This window comes from Aplysia californica, unplaced genomic scaffold (genome assembly GCF_000002075.1).
Source record: "Aplysia californica isolate F4 #8 unplaced genomic scaffold, AplCal3.0 scaffold00002, whole genome shotgun sequence".
Lineage (NCBI taxonomy): Eukaryota > Metazoa > Mollusca > Gastropoda > Aplysiida > Aplysiidae > Aplysia > Aplysia californica.
In genome coordinates, this window is record NW_004797272.1 from 4869181 (window position 1) to 4883275 (window position 14095).

The 14095-nt window shown below is 38.4% G+C and overlaps 1 protein-coding gene across 1 annotated transcript in view; it reads right to left on the reverse strand.

The window, feature by feature from the left end:
* The window catches only part of LOC101856227 (neuronal acetylcholine receptor subunit alpha-10), a gene marked incomplete at its 5' end in the record, with an annotated part of 71607 nt that overhangs the window by 26349 nt on the left and 31163 nt on the right, over positions 1–14095 (reverse strand). Inside the window, 1 exon segment of the mRNA XM_035973999.1 lies at positions 8709–8753. Coding sequence (XP_035829892.1) covers positions 8709–8753 — 45 coding nt within the window.

Sequence of the window (14095 nt, forward strand, 5' to 3'; positions counted from 1 at the left end):
AGAGAGACAAAGACAGACAGACAGGCAGGCAGACAGACAGGCACATGGATAGAGAGACATACAGACAGAGACAGAGACAGAGAGAGTTTGAATGTCTGTCTGTGTGTTAATAGATTAATTTACATTATCAACTACGTTGTTTCAAAGTCGGTGTATTGGAATTGGTGCTGTAGTGGTTCGGTCTCTGCCATCGCACACAGAAGATCTGTGTTTGATTCCTGTTCCTAAAGAATTGTTATTGAGTGTCTTGGTTTTTCTGCAGGGATGTTGTATCTCTCTACACACAAAACACTATCTTCAGAGACAAACAAGACGAATGTGGCAGAGGAAGAATGATATTGAACAAATTCTTTAGGCTAGACCCTATATCATCAGTGCTGTTCTGAATTCTGCATGATCGAGATGGGTTTAATTGGCATACAACTTCGTCATGATACAGGTATTACGATGAAAAAATGTTTTACCGGATCCAAGATGGCCGCCCTTTTTATAGCAGCCATATTGGATTTTCACATCATGTTTTCAAATCAATACCCCTCTGAACTTTACGGATGCATTTTATTGTCCTTTGGTACACATGTACCCAAGAGGCATTTAAGTTATACATTGTCAGTATCTTTCAATGTCTTATTTCGTCTTGGAGTTACATGAAGAATTGTGCAAATTTTGTCAAAAATGCAGAAAACGGTCAATTTTCCACATTTTTTTAAATCATAAAATGAAAACCAAGATAGATATAAAAAAACGATAACAATGGAATGTAACCATCCCTAGGGGCAACATGTATGCCAAGCGCCATCAAGATACACCTGTAATCTTCAGAGGAATAGCGAAAAATGTGTCAAAAATTAAGAGCTTTGAAAAAATCAAAGATTTTCGACAAAAAATGAGATACTTCTCTAATTTGTGAAGATAGAATAACAATGTAAGAAGAAAACAATGTTGGGTATCTAACTAGCTACAACTGTGCCAAAGGACAATCAAATCAACAAAGAATTGATTGAGTAAAGGCAAAAAATATTGTAATAAGGCGTATTTACCCAATTTGACCCAGATTGACCAAAAATAGGTGGGGCCCCTCCCCCCTTAAAAGTCGGAGAGGCGTAAGTATAAAAAAAAGAAAGCAGAAAGAATCATGGCTGAGCTCTCCAAATATTTGACTCGAAACATCGATTATTCAACGTTTCACGCATTTTTCTCAAGATAACAGTGTACGCTGATTCTATATTACAAAGACAAAAGCCATTTATCCAACACTCCAAATAAGAACTCAAATTGAACAGAAAGACCCAAAGACTTTTTTTTTAAATTTCCATGGAGGGCAAAATAAAACTGATAACTCCAAAACACAGTCTAGTTATCGAGATGTCTCTCGAGATTGATTGGCCCGATTATCAAAGAAATTAGACCCTGCTCCGCTGAGGTTGAATTGAGAACTGTGAAAAATTCATTTGACATTGGGGATATGCCCATAAACTTTTCCCAGTGAGAGAGTCACAGTGAGAGAGTCACTGGGAAAAGGCCTAGAAACCACTGGGAATAGGCCAAGAAACTATTCCCAGTGACACTGAGAACAGGCCCATCATTGTTCCCACACCGGGCATAGGCCCAGATGTTAACTCATCAGATTTTGCTCAGATTAGGCCTATAGCATGCGCAATAAGTCTGAAATCAGAGTGATCGGGGTAAACTCTTCAAATTCTTTGAAGGAGGAGAACTTCGCGCCTACTTACATCTGCATCGCAATTTTGTTTAGAGGGGGAAATTCAAAGGCAAAGACTTCTGATTTTTTAATGCAAAAGAGTGCCGTTGTCACTAGGAATAGTTTCTTTAACTGTCCCCAGTGTCACTGGGAATAGTCACTTTATAAAATATTTTCTATGTATTGGTCTGCCACGGCGTTTCAAGAAAAGGAGAAAACCTTGGCATTTAATTTTATTCCAGAGTATCAACATGGCTGAGGTGAATTATCTCATCAGCTGCAGGTATACATCTAGAGATATAAGAAAAATCAGTACAATAAGTCATCTAATCAATACGAAGAATCCTGCCTTATTAGTAAATACTTCAGTTGGTTTTTTAACTCGGTTATTGTTGCTCTTTTTATCTGGAAAATCTCTGGAAAATGCGAAAAGACTTCACACACTATTCAAAACAATACAGCGCGTTTAGTTTTACAGGAATACTCTAATACACCTCTTTTAGGGACACTACACTGGCTTCCTGTTGAGAAAAGAATTATACACAAGTTGGCCACTCGATAGTACATGCATGAATGAAAATACACCATCAATTTTATCACCATCATAATCATCATCATCATCATCATCATCATCATCATCATCATCATCATCATCACCATCATCATCATCATCATCATCATCATCATCATCATCATCATCATCGTCATCATCATCATCATCATCATCATCATTGTAGGTAGCAGGGAATAAAAAAGGGTTTGAGACCATCATCATCATCATTATTATTATCATTAGTAGTAGTAGTAGTAGTAGTAGTAGTAGTAGTAGTAGTAGTAGTAGTAGTAGTAGTAGTAGTAGTAGTAGTAGTAGTAGTAGTAGTAGTAGTAGTAGTAGTAGTAGTAGTAGTAGTAGTAGTATGACTATCATCATGATTATTATTAGACCTTGTATTGTCATTGTCCAGTATCTGTCTACTGGGATGCTGTATTTCACTCAACCCGTTTTGGTCCTGACCCAGTCCAAATCAGTCCTACAAGGCAAGGGTCGAAACAGTCCACCTCCCAACGGTATAATAATTGCTACTATCATCAGTGCCTTTCACCCCTGGCAGGGTATAGGCCACATACAAGCTCCTTCCATGTATCTCTGTCCTGAGCCATCTTTCCTAGCTCGTTCCAAGTGAGCTTCATCTCTCTATCTCTCTCATGTCCCTTTCCACACATCTCCTCCATGTTTCCTGTGGCCTAAATTGCTTCTATGGGAACGAACAAATAATTTACAATCCAACATCAGTGACGCACATTTCCTTGCTGAATACAACCCATAAACAACCAACCATGCTCAATTATATAATGTGAGTAATGTTTACTTTGGTGTGTCTTCTCTGTCTCTTCATCTTCCGCCACATTTTGCCCCACCTTTAAATAAATCTACTGGTGTCGAGTTAGGTGTTTACTCATACAACAAACCAGATAATTAACAGACAAACAAAAATTGTGATAACCTGAAAAGTGCTGTTGCTGTTGCTGTAGTTGTTGTTGTGGTTGTTGTTGTTGTTGTTGTTGTTGTTGTTGTTGTTGTTGTGTTGTTGGGTTTTTTTTATTTTTAAGGTCAGTAGTAAATTGTCCAAATTAAGGGGAAAGAATTATGATCCACAAGGTTCAGTTATGTTATTTTACGATAGTTCAGCTAAAAACATCCACTCGCACATTTGCGAAAGGGTGCATACCGGGGTCAGTTCTGTCCGTCTTCACTTCATGCAAAATCAATAGCAGTAAGTCCCAAATAAAGTGAACGGAACGATCCCTTCAGACATATTCCCCACTTTGTGTACTTTCCTTTGAGCATAAATCTGTATTATACCCGTTGGCTGACTTTCTATAACGACCAATTATGTAGATCGCAGAAAAACGCTTTCCATACCAAATATCGCGTCCGCCTTTCTATGTGCAGTGAGTTCATAGCCAGGTTCCTATAGGCCATCTGGGAAACTTCGTGTACACTGTCTTTGCCAAGACTACAACGTTGGACCAAGCTAAGCTTTTAGTCCACGAACTCGCAGTGTCTCGATAACGAGTCCAGCAGCCAAACGACTAGACTACCGACGCCACGAAGCCAGAGGGAGCGAGATGTGGAGCAAGATAAACCTATTATCTGAGTTATCACACCTGTCAGTTGGTGCTCACAGTTTGTCAGACTGTTTTGCAGCATTTTATTTTTCAACCCTCAAGGCTTTGTTAATGGTATGCGAGTCAGTTGTGAGGATAAAAGAGGGGGGGGGGGGGTTCATAGCCTGATACAATTTGCTCTCCCATGGCGAGGAATGCAGAGGTATAAGAGACAGGCTTATCGTACTTTACTGTTATGATCGTACAATTGCACCTTTTGAGTTTGAATGTACCACCAAGCCCAGGAGTAGGAAACAAAAGAGAACCATAATATGCTGTGCTAATGTATTGTTTAAAAAATTGATTAAACGCTCGGTGGAATACTAAAACTCAGTCCAGTACTACCGGGTGTTTCAGAGAAATTGTGTGGCATCGTGGTAAAAACAGGCGCTCGTCACAAAAATGAAATCGAAGAAAGAAACCGACCCCCCCCCCCCACACACACACGCACACACACGCACACACACGCACACACACACAATTAGGCAATTTTCATAATTTTTTAAAATTTTCTCTTAACATGTTTATTAACAATATGTTTTGGGTATATTGCCCTGAAACGTTTTGACGAAAGGCACACAAAAAATATAAATTTGCAGTTTCCAAGGGATATTTGGAAATCATCAAGCTTCAACAGTCATATTTTCTCGCTAATTTTTTTCAAGACACGCCCACTTCCTTCATTCACAAATGTTTTGACTTGTATTCAGATAAATATTGTAAAGGTATTTTGTTCATCAAAACATGACAAATTGAACAAGCTTTAAGATGATCATGATACTAATCACTCAATATGGCCAAAACTTGACGAGAGTCTTATTTCCCCGCGTCGAGACACAATTGATAGAGCCCTGTAGATTATTAAATGCGTTTCAGACAGACGTACGAGCTGCTAATAATTCAAGTTTACAAATAGATCTATTCTTTACAAGTCACCTCACTCTTGTTTAAAAACGACAAAGCATCCTGTTGAAACTGTAATAAACTCAGCATAAATGGGGGTACCTTTATGGTCTGACGTTTGTCATGTCCTTGAATAAATTAAGATCACATCGATCGTGCACTATAACGTTCATATAGAAGAATCACAACGACCGATGGGCACAGATAGGCCCCCAGTAGCGGCTGTGGTGAAGCAGTTCGGCGCCTCACTGTCCCACGCACGAGACCCGTGTTGGATTCCCGAGTGGGGAGAATATTTGGTCGCTTTTAAGCACAAGGGGGCTATCCCTTAAAATGCTGCCTTGAGAATATCAAAGGAAAAGTTTTTGCCCGTTGTTCAGTTTCTTTAAAGAGAAGGAGAGTTTTCTCTATAACCAAACAAATGAAACCAAACTTCTCCTACAGGTAGGGCAATGCCTTCTTTTGGGGAACGTCAAGATTTCTGGAAATCCCCGAAATCTGGGTTAGCCCGCTTGACCTTAAAAGCGACCATTTTTTTGGAGTATCTTGGTCTTTGTGCGGGGTATTGTATCGCTCTCATCCCAGTTGGCAATGACAGGCAAGGGGTTGGGGGGGGGGGTGTTCCTTTATGGTCTAAATTGTGTCAAAGGAGGGGTAAAAATACAACCATTATTTTTTTTTTCAATTTCCCAGGATGCCCATTTGACAGGAGAGGATAAAAATTGTTGAATCTAACTATCAAAGACTTCCATGTCAATTTTTCATGCACTTGTACTAATTAAAAGCACACCATTTCTTGAGATTGTGTATTTACGCTACTTTACAAAAAAAAGTTTTAAAAAACAGGTTTTTCCGCATTTTATTGTTGGTCCATTTGTACTCTACGCTATAGACAAGAAAGGGTGGGGGGGGGTTGAAAGTGAGTCCAGAAATCCAACACCAAATAAAAGGTCAAAGCGCGAAAGAAGTTGTATTTTTGGCACATGAACGACACATTGGGATTATGGACATCTTTAAAGTATAATACATGTATAGCTCCTTCACCTTTCTCCCGTTAATTCTAAAATAATTGGTGCCGCTATGGGGTCGTAAAACATCTACAAAAGTGCTTGACAATTTGGGCGATATCGCCCACTAGTGGGCCATGTTGGAAATTGTAGGCCTAGTGGGTCGTGGAGATTACAAAGACTGACAGGTGTTACTTTACGCCCCCAAATACATGAAGTATGTGTAAATGGGAGGTACGAAGATTTTAGCCCCTTACAGGTGGCAAAAGTTGGCCCTAACAAAAACACATACAGAAACAGGTTGACAAGCACTGACCTACAAATATATTGGTTCTGATCTGGTTCGTTTGTTTGTTGTTGTTATTGTTGTTGTTGTTTCATTTTTGTTTTGTTCCGTTTTTGGTTTCATTTTTTTCTTTATGTTTTGTCTTATTTTTGTTTTATTTTATTTTTTCTTTCTTTCTTTCTTTCTTTTTTGAGGGGGTGGGGGTGGGGAATCAACAAAATAAAGCCTAGATCTAGTAACAGACATCCACACACGCTTATCTAGTGGAGCCGAAAAGTGGGGATCCACCATTAGTCTCCTACTACTCTTAGCCCGGTATCCTATCAATGACAAAACCGTGCGTTCAATAAAGAAAAAAAAAGACACCACCCCCCTTCCTTTTTATTGTTGTCGTTGTTGCTGTTCTTCTGAATAGCGTAGACTGACTGCCATTGTCGACGCCCTGCTTTTTTGTAGTTGCCATTATAAAACCTTCTCAGAGATAAATGTTTTCCATTTTCAGACTAAAACGCAGATTTTTTTTTTTCAATGCGTTTGTTCTAGTTCTACAATTTTCTCCAAAGAGACCAATAAGTCAGGGAGATGCAACTGGCCCAGACATGTCGAAAGCACAGAGGTTTGCGCCATGTCAAGTGACGTGAAAAATGCTCTCCTCCCTCTTTGGAATATCTTTGTTCCCTTCCAGTCTACGGCCATGGCGGGAGATCAAAAGCACTGCGTTTATCTCATTCTTTCTGCTAGACTTGTCGTTAATGATAGAGGATGTAGCTTTTCGGTAATCGAATGGCATGATCACCATTGGTTCAGTGAGATTTAGTTTTTCATTGACCGTAAAAGCACAATTTCTCTCTACATATATGGCAAAGGGATCAGGTTTGGACACGCATGAGAGAAGTTGCTGACGCTAAGGAAGACAATTCAACCTGGGCTAACCCGTAATCAAAGTTTTATTTCTATACACTGTCTGGGATCCACTATCCGAAGAAGTCGAGAAAACACGACTTAAGCTGCGCAAATAAATGGCCCAAAGTTTTCACATGGACACAGTGTAAGCTGTGTACATTCTTTGTTTTCGTCCTCCGGATTATTCAAAGGATCAATGTGGACAAATAGACATAACCATGCCACCTTTACATCTGAACGGGAATCTTATTAATGTGCTCAGCACTCCGGAAACGTCCACACCTTTTGAACATTGGCAACTCTTGCTTCAAAGCGGTTTTTCTTTTTCCTCTAAACGCCTTGGCTTTTCTAAACCATGTTTTCGTTCAAACGTTCTCACAAAGAAGTCTGAGAGATTTGAAACGATGCCGTGTCTTTTATATCTTGTTATTACGTTCATTTTTCAACTGACTTTTGAATCCAAGCTTTCCACTTCACCCTACCAGTGACCATATTATATTGTATAAAGTAAGTTCACCAGGTTCCTTGCTCGGATCGTTCGTGCGAGTCCATTCAACATTTATTTTCCAGTCAATTTTCAGTTGTCAGAAGTTCAAGCTACTTTCGTACGACCGTTGGATTGTGTTTATCATTTTCACACACGCAACATAGATCAATAAATAATGAACTTATTGCTCATAATTTATCTAAGATTGTCAGATGCAGTGTCCGGTATACTATAATGCCCTTACTTCTTATTATAGTACTAAACATTTTCTTTTAATTAGTTAACCTGAAGCCACACTGTGGCTCTTCATTAATGAGCGGAAACAAGCTATGTGCTGAAAGAGGATTTAGGGGGGGGGGGATCTAAATGGCAGTTCATGTGTTTGAATAACAAAAAATGAATAATAGTAAATTTAAGTACAGGAAATCACAAAAAAAGCAACCGATTTCTTTTTCTGAGTACGCTTAAAACAATATTCTACCCGGAAGCGACTGTTCATAAATGTTTCCATAACGTAAACAAAAATTTAAACCTCTGTTAAGCTGTAAACAACTGCCATTTGACTCGCTTTATCTACGGCTTGTATTTTAGTTTCCAGGACGTACGAAGGCAATGACGTAACGTCCTTACGTTGACAAGAAAGAGGTGACAGTGGGCCGGTCCTCTGATTAAGTCGTACCCAGATTACCGGCGTCTGTGGTGTAGCGGTTTGACGCTTCGCTATTGCACTCAGGAAACCTATATATGTTTTTCAAAAATATAAATTGTTGGTCTCGTCATAAGAACTTTGGGTTGCTACTGTTTATATGGTACTTTTTGTGACATTCGCACTAGGGTAGATAGTCTGGTTTTCGTGTTAATTAATAATGGGCCAATTTTTTTGTATAGTGTTGTTTTTAGAACACTATAACGTTATCTATCGGTCTTTTCTGATAGAGTGGAATTAAATAAGTGGAGAGCCTTAAATAATCCTACATCAATGTTCTAAAGCACTTTGTTGAGGATTCAAACCTCAGTTATCCCATTGGGGGCTCCCAATGATACCAGCCAGTTGGGGTATATTTGCACTCCTTGTGTTTTGTGACAATTTACGCCCCACCTCTTTCAATATAGCCTCTCCTTGGTTTGTCAGTGGACAAACTCTTTAACAAATTAAATAGTCTCAATATCATAAACATTGATTACCAAAGTGAAACGTATAATCTTCCCTCCGTTTACAAATATCGATCTGGTCACATTGCTTATACTCACGATTCTCAGCCATATGTTGGTCCAAATCATTTGCTTCGGCTCGTCCTAAAAAATTGAAGACAATAAATGTAAAATCATGAGATGCTGTTCAAAAGATGAAAATTTAAAAAAAATTATATCACATTTTTATTTTTCTTCTTCTCACTTCGTGTCCCACTCATAATATCCTATCAGCAAAACTACCTCATCACCAAGCTCGTGCGATAGTTTCTTTTAGATGAGGGGCCTGGCAGGGAACAAGCAATCTGCTGACTGATAAATGATCTACTGGTATTTGAGTAGGCTAGGAATAGACCAAAAAAATGGAATTATTTAAACTGTCTCCAGCACTCTACTTCTTTCTCTGTCAATTAAACTCTTCTTTCTCTCTCTCTCTCTGTTTGTCTCTTTCACTCCCTCCCTCCCCCCTCTCTCTCTCTCCCCCCTCTCTGTCTCTGTCTCTATTTCTCTGTCTCTGTCTCTCTGTCTCTGTCTCTCTGTCTCTGTCTCTCTGTCTCTCTGTCTCTGTCTCTCTGTCTCTCTGTCTGTCTCTTTCTCTCTCTCTCTCTCTCTCTCTGTGTGTGTGTGTGTGTGTGTGTGTGTGTGTGTGTGTGTGTGTGTGTGTGTGAGAGAGAGAGAGAGAGAGAGAGAGAGAGAGTGTGTGTGTGTGTGTAGGCGACTCTGGCTTCAACTGGTAGTTATTGCAACGTTACTAATAAAGGTGTGATGTCTTCTTTGGGGAACAGCTCTTTTTTTTTGGAACCCTTACAGTCAGTTACTCATTGCCAAACGTAAACTGGCAAGAAAAGAATTACAGTTGTCAAGTTTTGATTTTCTTTATAAATGCTGAAATAAGAATCTGGAGACAATTTTGATTCAAAAGGTGAGAAATTAGACTTATTTTCTTTACTTCACAACACATATGTTTGTATAGGAGATTGATTTGATGTTCCATTGACAATTTATTATCAAAGTAAACACTGGTTGTTGTTGTTGTTGTTGTTGTTGTTGTTGTTGTTGTTGTTGTTGTTGTTGTTGTTGTTGTTGTTGTTGTTGTTGTTGTTTTTGTTGTTGTTGTTGTTGTTGTTGTTTTGTTGGGGGGGGGGTTGGGAGGGGGGAGGGGGTTCTTCTTTTCTTTGCCTTCCCACTAAAAGTAGAATGTTCATAACCTAATTTGATGTTATTAATACCATTGGGTTCAAACTTTGTTTTGGGGTTACAAAGTAAAAACTCTGCCTTCTCCTCGAGACAGACTGAGTAAGAGACATTTGGAGAGAAACGGCTGAGGGAGGTTAGTAACCGTCTGAGTGCAATTCCTCGAAGACCGTCTAGATGCAAGAAAAAACAGTGAGTGCACATGTCTCTTGTGGTTAGATAGTTTTAGTTTAAGTTAGTTTTCCTTTTTTTCCTTTTTTTTTGTAGTAGAGTTTTACGGCGCTAGCAACTGCAAATAATGCCATATGAGTGCCAAGGGGTGGATGTCAATAGAAAAGTCCAAACAAAGAATCAGTCTTGTTCTGCTCACCACTCTAGCCTCAATAGCACAAAGTCTACTTCGGCTATCAAGGCACCACGGAAATAGCGGGTCTGTAGAGAGTGACAAACATACGAAAGAGGTAGAGGAAAAATGACGATAGTAAGGACGAGAAAAGAAAAGGCAGCAGTTTCCCCTATGTTGCTCCGGCACAGTATGAGCATGACATGGATAAATCAGACCATTTACAATTCTACTGTGCATAAGAACATATTACTATCCCCCCTTTGGGAATGGCCTAAAGACAACTTCAGTCAGTAGCACTGCCCTGGTGGGGGTGGGGTGGGGGGTCTGGTGGTCAGACTGCACAACCTGCCATTATACGTGTAACTAGTTCATCATCAGGGTCCGACTTTTTTGCTCTCGGGGAAGAAACGTTACACACATGTCCACTCATCATTTAAATAAGGACAGGATCATCGCTAAGACAACGAGAGATAGTATATGAATATCGGTTATTGAACGCCTATTATTTGACAGCTGGTATTGAATGCTTCTCAAAATACGGAGAATAGTTCGGAATACAAACTTTCTGTCGGGATTAAAGGAAATTGTAAAGAGATTATAGTCCTTTTTCAAGCAAAGATATGTGCTATAGCAGTGTAATGATGATGATGATGATGATGATGATGATGATGATGATGATGATGATGATGATTAATAGTATTATTATCATTATTATTGCCATTATCATTCTTCTTCTTCTTATTATTATCATTATTATTATCATTCTTCTTCTTATTATTATTTTTGTTGTTGTTGTTATAATTAGTAGTATTATTTCATTATCATCATCATTATTATTATTGTTGTTATCAACAGTATTACCAACATTGATATAATCAACATTATTATTACAAACAGTATTATTATCAAGCAAATGAGTAAACATTTTCAGCAACGAGAGTTATCAGGAAGAAAAATATTAAATAGATCCTGACCGATATTCGCTGAAAACAAAAACCCAGCGCGGCATGAGTTTTCACTCCATAATCCCTATGATAATTTAATCATAATATTATAAATGAGATAGATTAATATACTTCACGATAATAAATGACTGAAGACAAATCCACGCGCTAAAACAATGCTGTTTCTTTTTCTTTTTTTTTAAATTAAAAGTTATGATGGCCGACTTCTGCGGTGTATCGGTTAGGCACTCTGCTGTTGTATGCAGAAGACGTAATTTCGACTCCCATGCGGTGACAATTTATTCTATCGAGTATCTCGGTCTTTCTGTAGTGGCGTGTATTCCTCTCAGCCCGGGTTGGCCCTTGCGGTCAGGGCCGAAGCCCGCCACCTACGTGATCTAGATCTAAAATGTGTCGATGAGAGTGTGAAACACCTACATAAATTATAAAATATTCTAGCATTTGATTGGTCGGGAGAATACAAACGACGTCTTGAACAATCGACCCCAACAGTTACATCTCTACATTACTTCAGTTCATGAACTATTTTGACCCCATGCACCTCATTCGGACACAACAATATTCCTCTTCTGGATGCTCTTAACTTTTGTTCGATCGACAGCTTGAAATCAAATTTTAACACATACAAGATTCAAAATTAGAAAGAGGGAACTAAAATTGCCACTTATCTTTTTTTAAAAATAATCACCAATAGTTTGGACAGACGTTGCAAAACAGCTTACATTAAATATTTTACAATTGCAGTAAGAGCAAAAATCATGCACTTTAGGGGGGGGGGGGGGTAGCAGCATTCAGGTTACTACTCCAATAAATGTATAATTTCCTTTTTTTTCGTTTAACTCGAATGTATAAAAACGTTTCTTTTAACAACGTGTTTCATATTGATGAATTGGAATAGGTATTTCCTTCTATATTAAGTCCTGGAAAATTCATTTCTCGGTTGCACTTCATACTACGTCTTAAAACCCCTCCACTACTTTTTTGACGTGTATACTTCTACTAAAATTATCCGAAAATGTCGTTTCTAAGAAATGAAAGTTAAATCCGGCTATCTGAGAAGAAATTCTAAATATGTTTATTTTACGAACACACGCTTGCAGTTATCTGTGGTTTTTAGATAGGAATTGTTTTTTAATGACTAAAGATTTTTTCTAAAGAACGACGTCAAGAAAAATATTTGTTTTATTGTTCATTTGAGATTGAGTGTGTTGCAGTACTTTGTATCGAATACGATGCAGAGTGGTTAGCTCGTGCAAGGCATCACCATTTACTCAGTATAATACTGAACTTACTCAGTATAATACTGAACTTACTCAGTATAATACTGAACTTACTCAGTATAATACTGAACTTACTCAGTATAATACTGAACTTACTCAGTATAATACTGAACTTACTCAGTATAATACTGAACTACGGCATGCGCGACCTTTGTACATATCGGCGAAATCATTGGGTTTTTAATTTGGTTCTTTGAAGAGTTATTGAGGGTCCTCTATACCCTCCCACTCCCATCACACACACACACACACACACACACACACACACACACACACACACACACATACACAAACTCTTGGGGCGATCATATTATATCTTAAGATTCGGGGATAAAGCCTTCAAGGTACATGTAACGGGTTCAGTGTTTATAGGGAAGTTAAAACGCGTGAGTTCATTTGTTGATAGTTGTCAGATGAGAAATTACAAGGCGTAGCTGAGAACCTGAAAAACTTCAAAAATCGGAAAGAATCCTACTTAAAATCTCTCTTTTTTCTGGTGCTGAAAATGAAAATTGGATTTTTTTCTTCACAATAAAGGTATATTATACTAATAAATACACTGTGACGTCCAAAAGAAACTTGAATATAAATTCACCCAATCATCGTGTCAAAGCCTTGCACTACCCAGTTATACAGCATACAAATGTAAAGCTAAATAAATTCTGCTTCATGCGACCCTTTAATTTTTCATTTACGATAAAAATCGCTCGAGATATGGTCACTCGAAATTGACTTATAAAATCATTGTTGACAAAATTTTGCAAAATTAAAGAAAAATAAGTTTGCGCTTGTAGTTTTTCAAAATTCATAGAGAGTGTTATTGCCTTTTGCCCTAAAAATGTTTTATTACGATATTTTTTCAGAAAAATTGGAAAACAGAGCAGTCACAAATATCACGCAAAACGTGGACTTAACATTAAATCATGAGCTCATTAGTAATTTTTAAAATGAACATTTGGTTTCGTGTACAGCACCAACCCTTTCTGTACACGGATAGTGTTAGTTAGATTGTGGACATAATCATAATATGCCCCTGAGGAAAAGAGACCACACAATTGTCATGGTTTGGGGTGGCCTTGCTGAGTGAACAAAACCCCACTTGTGAGACTCAACGGATGGCTTCGTTTAGATAAGAACATTGTGTAAGTGAGGAACATCACGTCATGTCCTTACTTTCGTTATGGTGTCATTCAAGTAGACATCATTCTGCAGGACAAAGCACCTTCTAACAGGCGCTACGCTTTCTGCTATTTCTTGGAAAAGCAAATCTTATCAACGACGGAGTAGTCATCAGTAAATAGCCTGGATATAAATTCTACGGATGTGTGGAGCCCAATGAAAAAGCAGCTGAAGAAACGCAACTTTTTTCCTAGTTCAGCTGCTTTGTTTGCAGCTCTCTGTGACATTTAGGATGTAACGACCAAAAGGTCCATGCTCTACACGAAAGCAACGTCTCCTTAACAAGTACTAATGAGCACTGTGGTATGCTGCATTAGTGGGCAGATCTAGTGCAAGGCATTAACACGATAGTCGGGTGAATACATTTTCAAGTTTCTTTAGGGCACCACTATTTTCAAGTTGCTTTAGGACGCCACTGCATAATAGAAAGATAGATAGATAGATAGATAGATAGATAGATAGATAGATAGATAGATAGATAGA